We start from the raw sequence: 22,710 nt of genomic DNA, 5'->3' as shown, positions 1-22,710 counted from the left end.
TTCACTTTAGACAGGAAAGAGGTCCAAAGACCAGTAACTCAAGTCACTTTAATGTGACCAAAAAAACCATGTCAAGCTACTTGTATAGTTTAGCAATTAGCATCACCTTAATAATATGCTTGCTTCGTTAATACTGCAGATGCTGTTAATCTGACCAGATATGATGTTTGTCTGAAAACCAAACCATTATTATTGATCAGGTACAATTTCTGGAATAACAAAGACAATATTGAAGGTGGAAGTTAGCTATGTAGCCTCCCAAAGGCCAAGGCCAGTGCCTAAGAGCAGATTTTTGCTGAACATTGAGGCCAGTGCAGACTCCAGTGCATTCCCATCAAGTAATGACTTAAAAAAAAAAAAAAATATATGGGAGACAGGTGTTGTATAAGAAAATAGGAGTAATTGTGATCATTCTTTGACCATGAACCATAATGTTACTACAACTGTAGTTATATTAAGTGGTTAGTGAAATTCTAAGCAAATAAGGCTGAGGAATGTGGAGGAGGTATGGTGTGGGAGGACCATGTCCTTCTGCATTCATTATGGTAGTAAGCACAAAATGGGTCAGAAAATATTATCTACATGCTCAGAATGCTCCTGTATTAATAGAACTGTTTGCCCCCGGGGGAGTGGAACCAGTGACCGGGAACAAAGGTGGGAGGGAACCTTTTCATTTTTTCACTTTTGAATATTGTACCATAAGAATATATTGTGTTCAAAAATCATCATTTTATGATTAGCTTGTGAGAAATTGATTGGTCAGGGAAGATATAACTCTACTGAATTTCACCAAAGTGCTTTTTGAAAATTGGTGGATGAGATTGAAAACTTATAACATAATTTAGTAAGTACATGTAATGATATTATTCGCTTGAATCAATGAAATTTCATAGGTTTTTGGTTATAACAGCTATTAAAGTCAGTGTTGAAGTAAACTGAACTTAACACTAGACCTCTGAACTTAAAATTAGACCTCTGAATCACAGTATCTCAAAATGATAAATTCAATTATGTTGCTTTATTTAAATGTTACAATACTGTGTCATAATATGATAATAGTATACAATATTTCTAACATTTCATGAAATAACTCACTGCTATGGGAGCTCAAAGACAGCACCTCTGACTGGAGTAGCCAGTCCAGGGCTACCTCGTGGGTGTGATTTGAACCGAGATTTGAAGGCTTTTGGGATGTGAATAGCAGAGAGGACAAGAAGAACATCACAAAGCAATTAGAGGGAACTAGCAAGGGTTGGTTGGGCCATTAAGCAATTCTCTACATGGTGTCTGGTAGCATCTACAACAGCATCCCTGAAGAGATTGTTTTAAATGCCTGACCCCAGACCGACTGAATCAAAATTTCTGAGATGGGGAAGCAGAAATACTCATTTTTATCAAACTCCTTGTTTAGTAAATATAAACAAATTTTATGTTTACTAATATTTGAGAATTTCTAACCCCATGTAAATAGTCTGGATAATACTTGTCTGCAAAGACACTGTGGAGGACAACCACCACCAAAAACAGCCGGAGTCAATTCCAAAAACAGAAATTGAGAAACAACTACAATGCAATATTCAACCATAGATCAGACATATTACCAATACTTTAGTCCATTAAAAAATTTGAGTTGCCACTTAGTACATAGCTCAAATGATCATATTAATATTTAACACAATCTATGACTTTGCTACAAGACATTTTATTCCAAAATGTCATGTTCCGTGGTGTCATGTCGATATACTGAAATCTCAGTACAAATGTCGCCATTGTGTAAAAGAGGTTTTCATTTTACTCCCTGGGAGATGAGATGGAAGATTTGATACCATGCTGCGTTTAATGAAACCCTGAATACTAGTTAATGTGTGTTAGGATTACAGTTTAAAAAAAAAAAAGCATGATGCTAATTTACACGTGTGTTCTTACATTCAATCAAAAAAGGGAAGATGTTTGACAGGAAACATCAGCTTTTAAAAATAAAATGTGGTATAGGTGCTATATGGAAATGCAGAGCTACGACAACATATTTTAAGGACATGCAAACTGATCTGCAACTACAGAGACAGTCTTCCTGTGGAAGTGATATTCAGGCTGAGATCTGAAAGATGAGTAGGAATGAGTCAGGCGTAGCAGGGGAAAAAGCCTTCTAGGGAAAGGGGTTAAGTGAAATACTCAAGAATGTGAACTTGGTTTTAGATGAGTAGTATATTAGGAGTAATAACAACAATCGAGTTACCCATGCTACTTAACTGATTAGGAAAGAAAAATACTAATTAAAAGCTTTAGCCTAAGTAAATCTACCTAAGTAAATTTTTACCAAAGAAATCACCTAAGGCAACACTTAGATTATCAGCGTGGTAAAGATGAATTATTTAAATACCTGTTGGGACAACCATTTAGCCATCTGGAAAAGCATAAGTCTGGAGTCTAACCTCATTCCATATATCAGCATAAATCCCAGGTAGATAAACCATATTTTAAATGAAGTCATAAAAGTACTAGGATAAACTATGGATTCCCTTTTCCTCATAATCTGGGGTAGAGAAGGCTTTTCTAAGCATGGGGGAAAAGCCAAAAAATGTGAGGGAAAAGATCAACAGATTTTCCTACATAAAAATTCAAAATGTTTATAGAGCTTGAGAAAGCTAGAAAAAAAATCCGCTAACTACAGGAAATGTTTGCAATATATATGATAGGCAAAGTGCTAAAAGCCCCTATTAAGGAAGAGCTCTTTGTAAGCAGCAAGAAAGCCAGGCAAAAACAATGACTAATCAAGTTGTGGGAAGGTATTCAGTTCTACCAGCAAACAAATGGTGCGGGGGAATATTTCTGTGGGAACACTTGCACATCGATGCAAAAACCCACTTACAACAATGTCATGTAGGCAGTTCCCTTGATGCAATAGTAACCTTCAAATAGACGATCAGGCAGGCTGTCCCAGGTGTCATGGACAGGAAACCTCACACGGCAAATTAAGAAGCTCAAATCACATAGTTTATTGCTTTTAAACAAAATGTAGTTGGAAAGATATAGTGAAGTTTAACACATTTAGGATAGGGTCCAAGAGAGGTGGGAGGAAAAATTACCTGAATTTCATGCTACACAGTGTTGTGGCATCTTGTCTGCTACATCAGCCTTTATCTCTGATAATTAGGTCATGAGGACCACAGCCATAACTGAAAATGGGGGTGCAGCAGTGCTTACAGCCCATGCACACTTGCTCTGTCAGAAACCCAGGGGCAAAGATACCTAGCTAATGGCCTGCTAAGTGCCCTGTTTTTTTGTTGTTGTTTGTTTGTTTTTGTTTTTAGAGACAGGATCTCACTCTGTCACCCAGGTTAGAGTGCAGTGGCAGGATCATAGCTCACTGCAGCCTTGAACTCCCGGGCTCAAGCAATCCTCCCATATTAGCCTCCCAAAGTGCTGGGATTGCAGACATGAGCCACTGCTCCCGACTGAAAGCCATGTTCTTAATCTGTGTTTCTGTGGCAGAACAGAAATAGGGCCAGAACGGGTGTCACTAATGAATGGCCATTTTAGGCATGAACTATCAGCCTGAAGGTGGCATCGTCTGTACATTGCAACTTGGCCTTTCCCACCTTATTCTGTCCGTTAGGAACACTCTTGTTTCTTCCATCTTTTTTACATATATTCCTTTTATTCTCTTTGTCATGTCTTGCTCTACACTATCTATACTTAACATCTTAATCCTGCCTATTTCACAGGCTACTTCTTTGCCCATTATACTTAACGCATGAGTTTCATATATTCTTTTTTTCTCTATCCCTTAGGACGGAATTTAATATTCTCGTAATACAGCAAGCATACATTACAAATACACATTAAACATTTTGGCTTAAAATATTTTTAAAATTGTCCAGTAGAAGATAGAGTAAATGGTATTGTATGTAATGGAAGATTGGTTGTTAGGAATAGGAAGATAGATCTTCACTGACAAAAAGATATCCACTTTATATTACTCAGCAAGTAGGGTTCAAAAGCATTATTATAGGCCGGGCATGGTGGCTCACGCCTGTAATCCTAGCATTTTGGGAGGCCGAGGTGGGCGGATCACTTGAGGTCAGGAGTTCAAGACCAGCCTGGCCAATATGGTGAAACCCTGTCTCTACTAAAAATAGAAAAATTAGCCACACATAGTGGCAGGCACCTGTAATCTCAGCTGAGGCAGGAGAATCACTTGAACCCAGTAGGCAGAGGTTGTAGTGAGCCAAGATCGCACCACTGCACTCCAGCCTGGGTGATAGAGCAAGATTCATCAAAAACAAAACAAAACAAAAAAACATTATTGGCCGGTTGCAGTGGCTCATGCCTGTAATCCCAACACTTTGGGAGGCTGAAGCTGAGGTCAGGAGTTCGAGACCACCCTGGCCAACATGGCGAAACCCCATCTCTACTAAATATACAAAAATTAGCCAGGCATGATGGTGCATGCCTGAAATCCCAGCTACTCAGGAGGCTGAATGAAGCAAGAGAATCTCTTGAACCCGGGAGGTGGAAGTTGCAGTGAGCCAAGATTGCACCACTGCACTCCATCCTGGGCAAAAAGAGAGAGACTTAGTCTCAAAAAAAAAAAAAAATTATTATACTATTTGTTTATAGTTTACACAGAAGTGTGTAAACATTTCTGAAATACATATATGTTTGTTACATTTTCTATATGTGTGCACAGAAATGTCTAGAAGTATCTTCTCCAAAATACTAACAACAGTTTTCTCTGAGTTTGGGATGTGGGGTTATTTTTGCTTGCTTCTACTCTCTTTTTGTTATTGTTTGTATAATTATGGGTGAGGATGTTTGGGGGGGATACTACAAGAAGCTTATAATCTAAAGAAAAGACAAATCAATTATGATTTTAAATTTTTCTGACCAAGCACAGTGGCTCACACCTGTAATCCCAGCACTTTTGGGAGGCTGAGGTGGGAAGATGACTTGAAGCTAGGAGTTCAAGACCAGCCTGGACATCATAGTGTGACCTTGTTTCTATTTTAAAAAATAAGAAGTTTTAAAAGAAAAATATCATGTTGCCAGCATTGTGCTCTGGGAAGCTTATATTTATAATCTAAAGACAAATCAATTGGAAAGAATATCACCTTTGAGGTCAGATGGACCCAGATCCATTCACTAGCTGTATACAGCTGGGGACTCAACCTGCCTTAGCTTCACTTTCCTAGTCTGTAGAATGAGAATGACAATAAGTACCTCAGAGAAGGTCAGGCCATGTGCTATGGGCTTAGCACAGTGCCAATATGACATTGGTGGCCTAATAAATCCACCTCCACATTTGATATAGTACTGAATTCTCTTCTGCCCTCAGTTTCATTCCTGATGGTGTAAAGGGGCCTACTAATCCCAATGCTGGGAAGTCCTAGGAGCTGCAGAGGACTCTCCAAAACAGGTCGGCTCATGGTGCCTTGATTACAGCAGCTGTGGGCCAACAAAGCTGATCAAAGAATCTGATTTTCCCATTGTCTTCCACTGTAAAGTTGAAAGTATAATATTTCCTATTGGAACATTTTTTAGCCCCAAGACCTAATGAAATCATTATTTACAAACTAAAACTTGGGGTTAGACTTGCAGTTTTTCTAAACTTTAGTGTGTATAAGATCATCTAGAGCAATGGCTTTCAATTCTTTTCAGACCCAACATCACCCTTTTTATAACATCCATGTTACTATCTTGAAATTCATAGATAATACACACCTTTTTAAATCTGCATAATTTCTTGACTTTGTTTTTTTGACATTTGATTCTTGATATTTCATTATAATTAAATAATATGTACAGTTGGCCCTCCATATCAATGTGTTCCACATCCTCAAAGTCAACTAACCACAAGTCAAAAATATTTGAAGAAAAAAAATTGATGGTTGCATCTGTACTTTACATATACCGACTATTTTTTATTCCCTAAACAATATAGTGTAACAACTAATTACATAACATTTACATTGTATTAGATATTACAAGTAATATAGAGATGATTTAATGCATACGAGAGGATGTGAGTAGGTTATATGCAAATGCTACACCATTTTATGTAAGTGACTTGAACATCCATGGATTTTGGTATCTGAAGGGGTCCTGGAACCAATCGCCTATTGATACTGAGGGACACAGTGTAGTAATCAGACGCTTGCATATATAGGTAGCCTCACCATGAATGTGGCAGTTAGAAGTGTGTTGTGGCCAGGCACGGTGGTTCACACCTGTAATTCCAGCACTTTGGGAGGCCTAGGTGGGAGGATCACTCGAGGCCAGGAATTTGAGACCAACTTGGCCAACATGGAGAAACCCCATCTCTACTAAAAATGCAAAAATTAGTCGGGCGTGGTGGTGCGTGCCTGTTATCCCAGCTACTCCGGAGGCTGAGGCACAAGAATGGCTTAAACCCAGGAGGTAGAGGTTGCAGTAAGCCGAGATCATGCCACTGCACTCCAGCTTGGGTGACAGGGCAAGATTCTATCTCAAAATAAATAAATAAATAAATAAATAAAGAAGTGTGTTGTATTGGCAACCAAATATCATGAGCCACCTGGCCCTTGAGGTGATTTTCCAAAATGGTGAACAACTTTTGGTAAAGTTCTTGACCAAAAAGGCTAATTTTCCTCTAGTTTACACAGTGGTTGAATTCCTGTAAAATTTAGTGTATATTAAGATCCTGCAGAAAATATTCTAAATACACAATTTGGAATTAAGCAGAGAACTGTTTAATGTGGATTCCTGACCCCCTGACCCCCATCCTCAGGGGCTTTGTTTCTGTTTTCTAAAGGAACTGGGGGAGGGAGGGGTTGTGCTAAAAAGAGAACTTAAGACGGTAAATTAGAAATCAAAAACCGAGGTTGGTCATTTGATACAGAATCTAGAATAGGAATGTCTGTTTCAGAAACAGTTTTACTTGTAATTGCCTGACTTGGTACAAATTTTCTGGGTCAATTTTCCTCATCAACAAAAATGGGTATTGTTACCTTCAGTATGGATGGGTGGAACTGCGGTTTCTGAGACCCTTTGAAGCTTGCTTGGTTTATGAAGATTATTAAAATTTCTGACAAAAGGCAATGTATAAAGGATATACATTCACCATGCAAACTATCATGAAGACCTATTATTCGAGCTTTAGGAAAAGCTGATCACGGTGCTGTCACTTTCCCTTAAAGCCCACTGTCTGAAACCAGAGAACATGCCAGAAAGAAATTTGGCCCGCTAACCTCTCCCCTCATCAAACACTAAACAGACACCAGCTCAGAATCCGAAAACCTGACAGTCTGGCTCCAGTCTGCCCAAGGCCAGTAGTGTGGATTTGGAGGAGTCACTTTACTTTCAATGGACTCGGTTTACTTATATTTTCAGTTCCATCTGTTACCCATCTAAATGCTCCATTCCTCTTTGCTTCTTCCTTTCCCGCACCTGCCACCATCCTTTCTTTCTCCCTAATGACTTTGTCTTTGCGTTCCTACCGCTTCCTGCATTACCCGTTTCGCACTTTCTCATCTCAGATTTCGGTCACCCGCACCCTGCCATCCCCTTGGCTTCTCCTCTTTGGGCATCTCCGGCAATCCTCCCGCAATGTCCTGGCTCCTCTCCAAGATCCAGAAAGGAAGGCTACCATCCCCAGCCCCGCTGTGCACTCGCGCAACTCAGGCGCTGGCCCACACCGTGCGCCCCGGATCCCACACCTCCTCGAGTCCCGGTGGCTCGCCCTCACCTACCCGCCCCTCTCTTAGCATCTCGTCCCCCACCGCCATCTCCGCTATCAGCTCGGAGACTCGGGAGCCGCGAGTCACCGTGCCCTGTCCCTCTCCGGAGGCTCTTCTTCCTCCTTAGCCTGGATCCCCACCTCGGGCAGGGTCCGTCGCCACCGAGTCCAGGGCCGCGCGCCACCCACGTGTCCAAGAGCGCAGTGCCCGCCCAGCGCAAACCCCGCAAGGCCGGCAGCTCCTAGCCGCGGAAGCTCTCCCCTTGCACACGAAACCTGCACTGGCTGGGGAACCGCAGACTGATCGCCAGCGGCACGTGCGGGGTGCCGACGCCTCGCCGCAGGGTACGGGTGCCCGCGGAGCCAGCCAGCCAGAGAGCCAGAGGGAGAGGAGAAAGGGTGGGCGCGCGGGTGGGCCCGGGAGGCGGAGACCTTCGGGAAGCTGGGGCCACGCGGCGGTGCAGGCGACGGGACTGCAGTGCCACCTCTCCCGAGAAACCCACACGCTCGCACGCCCGCGCGCGCACGCACGTGCACACGGTGGGCAGGGAGAAAACGAGCGAGAGTCTAAGTGCTGGGCTCGTTTTAGCGATGGCTTCTGCTCTCAACAGCAAAATTAACCCTCCCGGGACTTGCCAGGGCTCCAAAGCCGACGGTGGCGCCGGCTGGAGAATGGACTGTGATCCTGAGATGCACGTGAAAATGTGCAAGAAGATCGCCCAGCTCACCAAGGTAAGGTGGGGCGCAGCGGGCCAGCGAGCTGCACGCCCGGGGCGCCGGAGCCGGGAGTAAGTGCGGATGCGCCTCCCGGGAGGCCTGGGCCGAATCCAGACAGAAACTTTGTCTCGGAGGCCAACCGGGAAGGGAAGCGGTCCTAAATCTGGGTGACTTGACCTTCTAGAGCCACCATCCTAAAGCAGCAGAGAAAGAGGATCCTTGCCAAGGAAACTCCCACAGCCTGCTTGCTGAGCGGGTGGTCTGTGCTTTTCCAAGGTGGGAATGTGAATCGTGTGTGTGTGTGTGAGTGTGTCCCCGCCAGCTTTGCTCAAGTGCCTAGAATGTTGTGATTTCATTCAACTGCCATACTTTACAGCTGGGGAGGTCATGTGGGCTCTATTTAAACACTTGATCCATTTATTCCTTCATTCAACAAAAATTTGCGTCATTTGTTGAGTGCCAGCAGCTTGCGTGGCACCGTACTAAACCTGGAATGGAGCCTAGGGGACTTACTATCAAACTGGGTGCAGACGTGTGTAGGAGCACAAATGGGGAAAAGCACGATTCACCAAATAATTATGGGATTAGGAAGGACCTTGGGAGGTCAGCCAGCCCACCTCCCTACCTCGTGCAGGGCCCTGATTGAACCTTCCCAGACTATGTCTTTTTCAAGAAGACCAGCAAAAAGATGCCACCAGTGCTCTTTGTTAACCCTCTGCAGCTCCCCAATTAGGAGCCCCTTGTCACAGACTCCCCTCTGTGCCTTGTCTAGATGGAGAACAACATCCCTCACTGTCTCCTATACAAGGTTTCAAGTGGATGAATTTAGCTGTTTGCCTTGGGATGATTTCCTTTTGGTCTCATAATAAACTCCTGGTGCCCTGCCCGCCAGAGAAAGCTCAGGTCCAGGTCTGTCCTGCAGCGTCTGGAACATGCTCTCTTTCCTCACCATCTCCCTCTCTCTTCCCACACATTTTTTAGTGGGATCACAGACATTCCCCTCCCCCTGTCCCGCCAACCTCACTATTTTGCCAGGAGGAATAGAGCACAGAGGCTTGGAATTGAACACTAGCCGCCTTCTCCCACCTGTCTCATTAACTTCACATTCTTTGCACATGAGCCTGTCTCCAAACAGGGCTCTCTTTGGTCAAGGGATGAAAAAAAGAAATTGGAGATAGCCCTTAGAGTCCTTGGCACGTATAACTGGTACTATTGATCTAACCTACATCCATCTAAATAGTGACATCAACCAAAACATGTATTTATTCAAGTACCCGAAAAGACACTTGGCACAGTGCAAGTCGTCTTCTCTATCTTCAAAGAATCTAAAATAGTTTTAGAGAAACAAGATTTGAAATATTGAGTGAAAGCTAGAAGACTATGTCTTGGATGCTCAATTGGGTGTTTCCAATTACGAGTGCTATAGAAGTAAAAACAAAGGACAAATCAGTGTGGGAGGAACAGTGAGGGGAGATTTTATGGAAGAGATGATCCTTGAATTCAGTGTGGACTTATGGAATTCCTACTATGTGAGAGCTGCTATGCTGAATGTTGATGGCATAACAATTAGTAAGATATGGTCTTGCCCTTGTGGTATGACAAACACATAAACAGATCATTTCAATATAAAATAGCAATCATTCCACTCATTAATATTTATGGCACACCTATTATGTGCCAAGCACTGAAAACACAGCAGTATAGGAGGCATACATGATTCTTGGCACACAGTAGGCAGTGTTTCTTAAAGCATATTCTGCATTAGAAATCACAATTCATCCTTATGTAGTGCCTCTGTTTACCATTTTATGCTAATTGCTTAAATTAGAAGTTTTTGTTATTAACAGGCCACCCTTCTTTTGGCTAATATTTGTATGTGAAATGTTTTCCCTATCTTCATATTTAATCTTTCTATGAGTTTTATTTTGGTTGTGTCTCTGACAGGTGAATTTAATCCCCAGGCATTTATTGCAATTACTAATACATTTGGGCTTTTCTTCCATCGGATCTTGTGTTTTTCATTTACCATTCTTTCTCCTTGCTTCTTTTTCTTCCATTCTTGCCTTCTATCGGATTAGTAAAGTGATCCATATTCCACTGCTGGTTTAGGTTTTATTTCTATTCTTCTCAGAATCGTCTTTTATTTTTCAACATACATACTTAACTCTGATATTTTTTCTAACAAAGTTAGTATGTAATTGTTTCTTCCCATGAAAGAACTTTGTATATTACTCATTTAACAGCCCCTTTCTTCCCATCTTGTTATTGCTGCCTAGAGTTTTATTTTTACTTTTTTTGTTTGTTTGTTTAAAAGACAGGGTCTTGCTCTGTTACCCAGGCTGGAGGGTAGTAGCACAGTCATTGCTGACTGCAGCCTCAAACTCCTGGCCTCAAGCGATCCTCCCACCTCAGATTCCCAAGTAGCTAGGAACGGGTCCACACCACCACCCCCAGCTAATTTTTTCTTTTTCAAAAATTTTTTGTAGAAATTGAGTCTCACCATGTTGCCCAAGCTGGTCTCGAACTCCTGGCTTTAAGCAATCCTCCTGCCTCGACCTTCCAAAGCTCAGACATGTGCCACCACATTCAATCTGTTTTTACTTCTTAAATTTAAAAATAGTTTTTATAGTTAAAAGTTAAATTTATGACATTTTATCAATTTTTCTGCTCACTATTTTTTTTTCTTGAATCTACAGTGTTCCCTTTGGGTTCACTTTCTTCTGGCTGAAGTCTACCCTTTAATAGTTCTTTCTGTAGGTGCCTTGGTATGCGAGGGAATTCATTATTGGAAATGTCTTAATTTTGCCCTCACTGTTGTATGATAATTTATTTGGATATAAAATTCTAGTGAACAGTTATTTTCCCATACCACACTGATGATAGTACTCCACTGTCTTCTGGTACTAAGTGTTGCTGGTTAAAAATTCTACTGCCAATCTAATTTTCATTCCGTTGTAAATAAGCTGCGTTTTCTCTTTGATAACATTTCAGATTTATTTTGCTTATTTTTACTGTTCAGCAGGTTTTCTAGAACTGTCTTGGTGTTAGTTTATCTTTATCCTCTGCAAAAGTAGGAGGTACTATCTTTTGAGGATTACCATGTGCTGCTTTTTTTTTTTTTTTTTTTGAGACAGTGTCTCACTCTGTCACCCACGCTGGAGTGCAATGGTGTGATCAAAGCTCACTGCAACCCTGACCTCCCATACTCAAGCTGGACTGCAAGTATGAACTACCATGCCCAGCTAATTTAAAAATTTTTTTTTGTAGAGACAGGGTCTCACTATGTTGTCCAGGCTGATCTCAAACTCCTGAGCTCAAGCAGTCCTCCCGCCTTGGCTTCCCAAAGTGCTGGGATTATAGGGGTGCATGTGCTTTCTTTTAATTCTGGAAAATTATTACTGATTTTCTCTTGCGATACTGCTTCCTAGCCATTACCTCCATTATCTTTTCTGGCACTACCATTAGGTAAGTGAGGAAGCCTCACTATCTATATCCTGAGATGTTATTTTTTTAAAAAAAGATTTTGTCTTTGTGTTGCATCCTGGTGAATTCCTTGCCTTCCAATTTGCCAGTCTTCTAAATCATTTGTCCAGTCCAGAGTTTTTCCCATCTATTAAGTTTTTTGAATTTCAATAATTATATTTTTTATTTCTAAGATTGTGCTTCCTATTTTCTTTCTGCCTAATTTTGATTAAGTTTTTTTAATTTTTACAGCTTTATTGAGGTATAATTTACATACCATAAAATTCACCTGTTTTAATTGTTCAGTTCAACATTATTTTAGTCATTAAGCCATAACCATAATCCAGTTTTAGGGACATTTTCGTCACCCCAAAGAAATCTTCCCTTGTGGCCAGTTGTAGTCAGTTTCTGTTCCCACCACCAGCCCCAGGCAACCATTCATCTACTTCCTATCTCTTTCAATTATCTCTAAATGAAACCATATAATAAACTATTTATTCCATCTAATTCTTTTAGATTCATCCACATTGTAACACATATCATTAATTTGTTCCTTTTTATTACTCACTTATTTATCTTGTTGTATGGGTATGTTGTGTTTTATTTATCCATTCATCAGTTGATGGACATTTTGAGTTTCTACTTTTTGGCTTTTATGAATAATGCTGCTATGAACATTACATTCATGTGCAAGTCTTTATGTGTTCTTGGAGATACCTAGGAGCGGAATTTTGTTAAGTTGTATGGTAACTCTTACTTTTTTAAGAAACCGCCAAATTGTTTTGCAAAGCAACTGTACCACCATACATTCTCCAGCCTACTTCTTCAGCACAATCTCCTAATACATCCCTATGCACCCAATTCTCAGGTCACAGAGAAGTACGATTCTTTCCTTACTCCACTGTGCACTCACCTAGCTTTCCTCTTGAAGTTTCCTCGCCTGAAATGTCTTCATCTCTAAAAGTAAAATCCTGCTTATCTTTTGAGCCCCACCTCCTCTTAAAAAAAACCTTTTAAAAACCTTACTTTTGTGATTTAGACTGTGTTAATTGGCCAGGCGCAGTGGCTCACGCCTGTAATCCCAGCACTTTGGGAGGCCGAGTCAGGTGGATCACCTGAGGTCGGGAGTTCGAGACCAGCCTGACCAACATGGAGAAACCCCATCTCTACTAAAAATACGAAAAGAATTAGCTGGGCATGGTGGTGCACGCCTGTAATCCCAGCTACCGGGGAGGCTGAGGCAGGAGAATCGCTTGAACCCAAGAGGCGGAGGTTGCGGTTAGCTGAGATCATGCCATTGCACTCCAGCCTGGGCAACAAGAATGAAACTCCATTCCAAAAAAAAATTGTTAATTAATTTTTAACTGTGTATTAATTGAATTTACTTATCCATCCATTTCTCCAGCAGTTTGTACAAAGTGTGATACATAGTAGATCCTCAGTAAACTTGTTCAATTTAATTATAGTTTCCTCCTATAGGTTTGTTAATATTTCTTTCATGATACTTATCCCTATGATATTATAGTTGACTTGTGGATAGTATGTCCTTAAAGTAATAAGCTCCTTAATTGTATTCATAATACTTTACACCTGGTAGGCTACACCTGGTAGGCACTTAATATGTGGTAGTGTAGTAAATGAGTATTTATTTACACAATGACCCAAGGCCCAAGTTGCACATTAAAATCACCTACAGAGCCCTTATTTATTTTTTTACTGTATCAATGTATCCAAAAGATTCTAAAATATCTATTTATTTTTAATTTATATATATTTAATGGGTACAAATGTGCTTTTTACATGGATACAATACGTGGTAGTGAAGTCTGGACTTTTAGTGCAACCGTCACACAAATAGGGTACATTGTACCCAGGAGCTATTTATCATCCCTCATCCGCCCTCCAGCCTCCCACCCTTGGAGTCTCCAGTGTCTATTATTCCACATTCTGTGTTCCTGTGTATACATTATTTAGTTCCCACTTACAAGTGAGAACATGTGATATTTGACTTTCTGTTCCTGAGTTATTTAACTTAAGATAATAGCCTCCACTCAGAGAGGTTTTAAAAACACACCAGTTAAAGACTTGACAACTAAATGCAGTGCCTGTCCTAGACTGAATTCTATACTGACCAGAAGAATTGCTACAAGAGATGACTGGGTCAGTTGACAAAACTGGAATACAGATGTTGGGTAAAGAAGATAAAAGTGTTTGTATTGATGTTAGGTTTACTGCAGTTGACTGTACTATGGCTATGCAAGAAAATATCTTATTCTAGCTGGGCGCAGTGGCTCATGCCTGTAATCCCAGCAGTTTGGGAGGCCGAGGCAGGCAGATCACAAGGTCAAGAGATCGAGACCATCCTGGCCAACATGGTGAAACCCCATCTCTACTAAAAATACAAAAAAGGCCGGGCACGGTGGCTCATGCCTGTAATCCCAGCACTTTAGGAAGCCGAAGTGGGCAGATTATGAGGTCAGGAGATGGAGACCATCCTGGCTAACATGGTGAAACCCCAACTCTACTAAAAATACAAAAAATTAGCTGGGTGTGGTGGCACTCACTGGTAGTCCCAGCTACTCGGGAGGCTGAGGCAGGAGAATCCATTGAACCCAAGAGGCAGAGGTTGCAGTGAGCCAAGACTGCACCACTGCACTCCAGTCTGGGCAACAGAGCAAGACTCCATTTCTAAAATAAAATTAAATTAAAATTAAAATACAAAAATTAGCTGGGCATGGTGGCGCACATCTGTAGTTCCAGCTACCCTGGAGGCTAAGGCAGGAGAATCGCTTGAACCCGGGAGACGGAGGTTGCAGTGAGCTGAGATCGTGCCACTGCACTCCAGCCTGGTGACAGAGCAAGACTCCATCTCCAAAAAAAAAAAAAAAGAAAATATCTTTTTCTTAGGAAATGCACATCGAAGCTGATCTTACATTTAAGGAAGTATGATGCCTTACTCTCGAAGCATTTCATTTCATAATATAGAAAACAGAATATGGAAATAGAATAAAAGATACATGAGACAAAATGGGGTAAAATAGGTGATTCTGAATAAAAGAGTATGTGGATGTTCTTTGTACTGTTCTTTTTCTGTCAGTTATTTCCTAAGTCGGAGATTATTTGTAAGTCAAAGTTTAAAACAAGCAAACCAAACAGCATACAGGGCCCAGGCCCATCTTATAAGGAGAAGAGAGAATGGTGACAGGTATTAGTATTTTTTTCAAATCCCTTCAAGAGCATCCAATGTGCTGACAGGGTTGAGAACCACTGGTTTGGAGCAATTGAAGGATGGAATAGTAAAATGCACCCAGAGGAGGTATCTGGAAGAAGAAGAGGTTCCAGATCCATTCCCCATTAAATAAAGCCTTTGGGAAGCTTTTGTTCTTGAAAGCATCAGGCAGGTTTCCCCAGCCCTGCCCTGCCTCTGGGCCTGTGTCCTCCTCTCTCTGTTTTTGTATCCTCCTAGCACTCTCCAGCTGGGATTTTTTGTTGGTCTTTGAGACAAGGTCTGGCTCTGTCGCCCAGGATGCAGTACAGTGGTACGATCTGGGCTCACTGCAACCTCTGCCTCCTGGGCTCAAACCATCTTCGCACCTCAGCCTCCCGAGTAGCTGGGACTACAGGCATGCACTGCCACGTCCGGCTTTTTTGGTAGAGACGAGGTCTCACTATGTTGCTCAGGCTGGCCTCATACCCTTGGGCTCAAGCAACCCTCCCACCTCAGCCTTCCAGAGTGCTAGGGTTGCAGGTGTGAGCCACCACTCTCGGCCTCAGCTGGTTTTTCATTTTGCAGCTCTCTCCACAACCTCATCCCCAGCAGGGTTGGAATCCCTCCTGCCTAGGGATTCTCCAATTCCCATTATCAAGGAATAATAGAATGTCTTACCCCAAATACAAGTGTTAATGAAGACTCTTTTGTATTAAAACAAGAAAATGAGTGGGATAGCACGTATTCCTCTACAAGAACCATCTCTCAAACTGAAGGCTGGGCTGGGCGCAGTGGCTTACACCTGTAATCCCAGCACTTCGGGAGACCAAGGCAGGCGGATCACCTGAAGTCGGGAGTTCAAGACCAGCCTGACCAACATGGAGAAACCCCATCTCTACTAAAAATACAAAATTAACCAGGCATGGTGGCGCATGCCTGTAATCCCAGCTACTCAGGAGGCTGAGGCAGGAGAATTGTTTGAACCCGGGAGGCGGAGATTGCAGTGACCCGAGATTGTGCCACTGCACTCCAGCCTGGGCAACAAGAGTGAAACTCCGTCTCAAAAAGAAAAAAGAAAAAAAGAAACAATACTGAAGACTGACTCTCAAGAACCCAGACCACACACAGGAGAAGCGGATACCAGGGCACTACCTCTCATCTGGACCAACTAGAGGAAATGTACCCAGGAGGAAATGAGCAGGCATCTTAGTGCCAGAAGCTGCCAAACTCAAGTGTAAGGAGTCGAATAGCCTCATGGGACTCTCTCACTCATTCTTGTTTTGGATCTCTGCCAGTTTGTCAGAAGACCCTGCAAGAGCAAATGCTGAGTCAAGTGGCTGCAATTTCTCCATGTTAATAATACCTTACGATTCTTTAGTTTTGCATACTTTGCAAAGCCTTTGACATACTTACTCATCCTTTGTGTGCACAGCAGTTCTGCATGGCTGGGAGGGAAGAACCATCTCTAATTGAGAGGGGGGGAATCTGAGACCCAGGAGGGCTCTGACAGAGCTAGGACATCCAGAATCCAGCGCTGGATGTGTGTGTGTTGAAGACAGGGAGGTGGGGAAGTTTCTTCCCTGTTCATCCTGATGTTTCCATAGCCTCTCTCAATTACTTTTACTATCTTTTCCACTGCAAGGCGGAATATATAATTAATTAGTGAGGTTTGGAGCAGGGACTGGGCCTACAGAGCTCTTGCCTCTTCCTCCCTTCTTGCTCCTGGAGTGATCTGCCTATAGAAGCACACATTGTCTTCTACACATCAATTTTACAGGGGTAGGTGCACCTGGCAGGCAGAGCTGCCCTGGCCTGGCATTGTGACCGGATGGATAAGCATCAGGAATTCAGCTTGCCAGTGGATATACGCCACAATCTCCATATTAACTTTAGTTGATAAAACGGTGATAGTTTGGTCTCAAAGCAGCCTCACACCTTGGTCTTGCATTTCAATTAGATCAGTGGGGAAGAGGAATGTTATTTATTGGGCCATCCTAAAGTTCCAACAGACAGATCTTAGGATGGGTCTAGCTTTGAGGAATTTGGTACAGAGTTATAGTGAAAACTAATTCCTTTATTTGGGAAAGCATATTAACCTGAGAGTGGGAAAGTTTTGAGTGGCAGTGTGGTATTTATCTGTAGATACATCTTCAATGGGAAGTTCAAGAGGTCAAAGTCACCACTTCCTGCACAGTGGCACAGCCAGACCATGAGGACTGTGCCTCCACATGTCCCAGGACCCTACCCATCTATTAAGACACGTTAATAGAGACAATAATATTGTCTGTTTTGGGGGTGGGGGATGGGAGGTGATGGGTATAGGATTGGGAGATGTAGTGGAGAATAGTCTCTGAGTTTAAAATCAGAAATAATAAGGAAAAATAATTATCATTTCTATTCAAAGTTATATGTTAAATGAATTTAAATTTGATTTGTTTCTAGAGGGCAACTTTTCACCCTTATTTATACTAATGAATATAAATGAGAATTAAATAAGAATAAAAATGAAGACATCTAGAGAGCAAATGAATAATTTTGGGGTTAAACTTGGAATGTTCTTGCTCTGGATCCCTGTGTAGCTGGTATCAGCTAAATTACCACCCCTTCAAAGTGGCCTTTTCTGACCTCCCCATGCAAAGGGGCCAACTGTCCTCATCTTTAATTGGGGGAAAATTTTCCACCTTGGTGATATGTTGTGAGGCTTCACCAATATAAGGGATGTAAGTGAAAAGTCATTTATAACCCAATGCGGGGCACATCTGAAGCTTGACAGATGTTCATTTCCCATCCCTTTCTGAACTGGAGGAACTTCAGAGAGTCAAGGACTGCTGCCCAGCTGTTGAACTTGGAAACAAGCCAGCTCTTCTCCAGGCTGAGAGGCCAGGGCAGTGTTGCAGGGCAGGAGGAGTGATGCCTGTTGCCATGAGAGTCCTCAGCAACAGGCTGTCACTTGAGCCCTGTGTTTTCATGGCTTAAAGGTGTGGAAATCTTATGGCACCCACTGGCTCCTCTCGTTTTTCTGAAAATATCCTCTTGCTTGCAGGAGCTTGTTTGAGGACAGATGTTTAAGCAGTTCCATGCCAGTTTGCTTTAGGACTCTAGACTTGAAAATGGCAGATCTGTTTTAACAAGCCCTCTCTGTTGGAATCTTTTAATTTAACGATGTGATTCATTGTGTAAAGAGCTCTCACAAATCTTTGCATCATACCGTAAACGGTTATGAAGTGCACCTTAAGTTGAATGTCCTTGAACCCTGCTCAGATCCCTGAACTTCTGCGTAACCATTCTGGTCTCTCCACTTTCCACAGTGCCCCCAAAACTCCCCTGCCTCACCCCAGCCTTCCTCCTATCCTTTCTCCACACCTGTTTGAAGTTACTCCCTATATGCTGAGCCTCCAGGAAAAGAAGGTATATCTGGAAAATGCTCCCAGGTTGCTCAGGGTATCAGAGAAACAAGCGCTCTCTCATAGCCCAGCGGTCCAGTAGAGTCAATAGCATACTAGCAGTTCTCACAGGACAAGACATTGTCCCTGATCTCCTGAGGAAGGCTTATTCTTAGCTGTGGAAACTTTAGGAGGTATAGCTGTAGGACCTTTAGGAGATGAAGCAGAAAGATCTACTTATGAATCTTTGATATCATCAGGAATAATGTTGTTCCCAGTCTTCTGAAGCAGAAGGAGCATTACATAGGATGTTTTTTTGTTTTTGTTTTTTGAGACGGAGTCTGGCTCTGTCACCCAGGCTGGAGTGCAGTGGCACGATCTCGGCTCACTGTAAGCTCTGCCTCCTGGGTTCACGCCATTCTCCTGCCTCAGCCTCCTGAGTAGCTGGGACTACAGGTGCCTGCCACCACACCTGGCTAATTTTTTGTATTTTTAGTAGAGACAGAGTTTCACTGTGTTAGCCAGGATGGTCTCGATCTCCTGACCTCATGATCCGCCCGCCATGGCCTCCCAAACTGCTGGGATTACAGGCGTGAGCCACCACGCCGGGCTGAGAATTTGCATTTTAATGCAAGCTCCCGGGTGATGCTGCAGACTACAACAAATCTTTAGGATGATCAAGGATCTTTGCTTTTCTCATCTTTGAACTCCCAACAGCTTCTAGCATACTGCCCTGCTCTCAACAATATTCAATAAAATGAGTTGGACTTTTCGCTGTTAAACTTTTGAGGACAAGAACCTTGTCTTATGTTTTTTACATCTTTAGAACCTCCATTAATGCCAGGAAACAATGGGTGCTAGTAAGAGACAGATTAAAGGGTCGGTGTGCCAGCAAAACTCCTACCAATAAGGCATGCTGAGGCCTCTCTGGGTGCCAGTGGAAATACCAAGAGGTGCAAAACATATGAGAACCCCCTTAAGGGATGTATGCATGTGCTTCAATAAGCCCTTCCAGGTTAGAGGTGCAATTTGGAGGGGTCTTGTGGAGTAAAAAGAGGTGATCAATAAACTGCTCTGTGAAGGAGAGCACCTTTGGTTAAACACAAGCTTCTGTTTTAGTGAGCAAATATGCAGGTTTGGGGCCAGAGCTGAATTGTTCCAGGCAGTAAAAGGAAGATTAGTCTCTCCCCTCTTCCGTTTTCCATGGTGTGTTCAGTCTCTTGGCATTGACCCAGTACAGATTTGAAAACGAGTGACAGATGTTAGCCTGTTTAGTTTACCCATGGGTCTTGGTCTAGTTTTGCATGCTGCTGATTTTGTTATGATTAGGATGACAGAAATATTTGTGGGTGATGACAGAGTAAAAAACATGTAGGTAGGTGTTGGGGGCGGGTGGAGAGCATGAAGAGTGATATCTGCACATTTTGAAGACAACGTTTGTCTAGATGGTATTTTTAGTAAGGCCAACTAGATCCAAAAAGGTAACAAAAAAAAAGTAGGTGTGCCTTGTTTTTGTTCACTTCCCTGCCAGGGTAGTCTGCCCTTGAAAAAGCATGCCCCTCAAACATCTGCTGTTCCTTGCACTTGCTAGCTCATTAATGGCATTTTCCCAGAGACCTAGAAATAGCAAATTCCATTAAAAGGCTTATCATTAAATACAATACAGCTCTTTATGTGGGAGAAGGATGGCCTCTGAATAAGAGTCCATTAGGGCTGTGAGCTGGAAAAAATGGGTCAGCTTTCTTTTAAGGGAGAAATTAATATAGCAGACAAGAGCCAGCAACAGTGGCGACATTCATCTTGCAAAGCCTCTTCTCTTCACGCTGCCAAAGTGCGTCCGTCCAGACTTGCTATTCCTGTCCTTGGCCCCTGGAGCGGGGCCTATTTGTCCCAAGGAAGCCTATCAAATTATCTGGTAACAGCCTAAATAAATATGAGGGAGAAGATTAGAACTGAGTACAGGTGCATGTGCATGTGTGTGGGTGTGTGTGGGTGTGTGTGCGCACATGTGTGTGTGTGCCTTCTGAAAGCTAAGCCAGGAAAGCAGACCTAATCAGTAGCTCATTTGCTGATCTCTCTCCCCTTTGGTGGATTCTAATGTCAATTCTATGGGAGGTGGCTCATTGCTAAGCCTATGAAGTGCTGTCCCAGGAAGACTCAATTTAGAGAATCTCGTTTTCAGTGTTGGAGGCCAGTGCTCAAAAGGACTGTCCAGCAACCAGTATCCTCATTGTGACTTAGGCAAGCTGAAGCACAAGGCACGATTAGAACTTGCTGGCTGGGGTTGACAGGCAAAGAAAGAACTAGCACTGAACAAAATGGGAACTGAGAAATGAACATCCCATTGACAGCAGCCAGGGATGCAGTGTCCAAAAACCGTAGAAAACACAGGAGTGAGTCAGGAACATGTCTGTGGTAGCAGAGCTGTTCAGCTGTGTAGGCTGTAGGGGCAGTGAGCAGATCCGGAAGGTGCAGTGATTCAGAAGTCAGGGCAGTTGGCAGTTGGAAGTAGGTGTTCTGTCCAAATTCAACAGCATCCCCTGCTAGTAGGATATGGATGAGAAGACCCAGCTCTACAGGAAGTAGTTTGCAGAGTAACAAGCTTTTAGCAAACAACTTGGAGAGTTTAGAGAACTTGTGAGATATTCAAAAAAGAGGTGTCTTATAGGCATTTTGATGTATAGTTGTGCTAGTTTGGATGCTTGCATTATTGTTCACCAAATAGTCACCCATTCCTGTCCCTCTCTCCAGCTCCATGAGCAGAGATTACTTCCTTATCCCATTGATAGTGGGCTTCTCTTTGCAACTTGCTTTGGTCGATCGAATGTTAGAGGATGCAAACACAGGCAGAGGCCTTAAGTGTACTTGTGTGGTTTAGTGATTGCCATGACAATATCATGTGTTGGTGGCCACTGCTCTGTAGCCTGGCCCTAATGAAGCCAGATCTGAATCCAGCTCACAGCCTGAAGCCAAGCCCACACAATCTGAAGCTTAGGGCAGATGCCCTTAGCCACGCCCAGCCTAGATCAGCTCGACCGCTGTTAACCTAAAGGAGAATATATGTGTCTTATTGTAAGTCATTGAGTTTAAGGAGTAGTTTGTTACGTGGCATTCTTGTGAGCATCTTTTCTGAGTCTGAAACTCAAAAAGGATGTCTAGACCAGAGATTCTGGTTTAGGAATTATTATCTCATAGGGGATACTTTGTTAATTTGTTCATTTACTCATTCACTCAGTAAATATTTAGTACAAGCTTATTCTGTGCTGGATACTTCCATTCATTGGTATGGAGGACACTGTGTAAGATTCTTATGGAAAGAGGTCTCTTGGCAGCTTTCCCAGAGAGAATTTGCAGAGGGAGAAGAGAAGGACATATCTAAACAAAACAAAACAAAACGAAGAGCCCTGGGGATTGCTAGCCCATGAAAGAGAGCGCCTGAGATCCTTCAGAGAGGTAACAGGAAATGCAGGAGAAGGTGGTATTTTAGAAAGCAAAGGAGGAGAGCCTTTTAAGAGAGGGAGAGTACTGACTGGTGGTAGACAGTACAGAGAGGTAAGGTGGGTTGAGGCCTGAAAAACAAAGCAAAACAAAAAGTCAGCTGCGGTGACTCATGCCTGTAATCCCAGCACTTTGGGAGGTTGAGGCAGGTGGATCACATGAGGTCAGGAGTTCGAGAGCAGCCTGACCAACATGGCAAAACCCCTTCTCTAATAAAAATACAAAAATTAGCTGGGCATGGTGGCCTGTAATCCCAGCTACTTGGGAGGCTGAGGCAGGAGAATTACTTGAACCTGGGAGGTGGAGGTTGCAGTAAGCCGAGATCATGCCACTGCGCTTTAGGCTGGGCAATGTTATGTCATTATAGTTGGCCATTGGTGGCCTGGGTATTCCAAGACTGATGGGCCGGGTTGGAGAGCCTGGTGCAGAGAGCCAGGTGTTGGTATCTGTATAGATCTGCTTGGGCTGTGATAACAGAATGCCACAGAGTGGATAGCTTAAACAACAGATACTTATTTCTCACCATTCTGGAGCCTGAAAGTCCAAGCTCAAGACACTGGCAGGGCTGATTTCTGGTGACGGTTCTTCTCTCTTCCTGACTTGTAGGCTTATGGCCTTGTCCTCATATGGCCTTTCCTCTGTGCACACAGGGAGAGAGAGAGAGAGAGTCCTGCTGTCTCTTCGTCTTCTAATAAGGACATGTGAGGGAACTCTCTTTGTGCTGGCAG

General features: G+C 42.8%; 1 protein-coding gene across 2 annotated transcripts in view; it reads left to right on the top strand.

Annotated features, from left to right (window-relative positions):
* Window positions 1-7,981: 7,981 nt before the first annotated feature.
* Window positions 7,982-22,710, top strand: part of FAM184B (family with sequence similarity 184 member B) — a 147,338-nt gene continuing 132,609 nt past the window's right edge. The window contains exon 1 of one of the 2 annotated variants that reach the window (XM_055246366.1): window positions 7,982-8,446. In XM_055246366.1, coding sequence (XP_055102341.1) covers window positions 8,306-8,446 — 141 coding nt within the window. In that variant the 5' untranslated portion in view covers window positions 7,982-8,305. The remainder of the gene's footprint in view (window positions 8,447-22,710) is intronic. The other variant, XM_055246369.2, reaches the window with a different exon arrangement.

Source organism: Symphalangus syndactylus, chromosome 16, assembly GCF_028878055.3.
Source record: "Symphalangus syndactylus isolate Jambi chromosome 16, NHGRI_mSymSyn1-v2.1_pri, whole genome shotgun sequence".
NCBI classification, from domain to species: domain Eukaryota; kingdom Metazoa; phylum Chordata; class Mammalia; order Primates; family Hylobatidae; genus Symphalangus; species Symphalangus syndactylus.
Note: the sequence above shows the minus strand (reverse complement) of the source record. Positions and strands in the feature narration are given on the sequence as shown.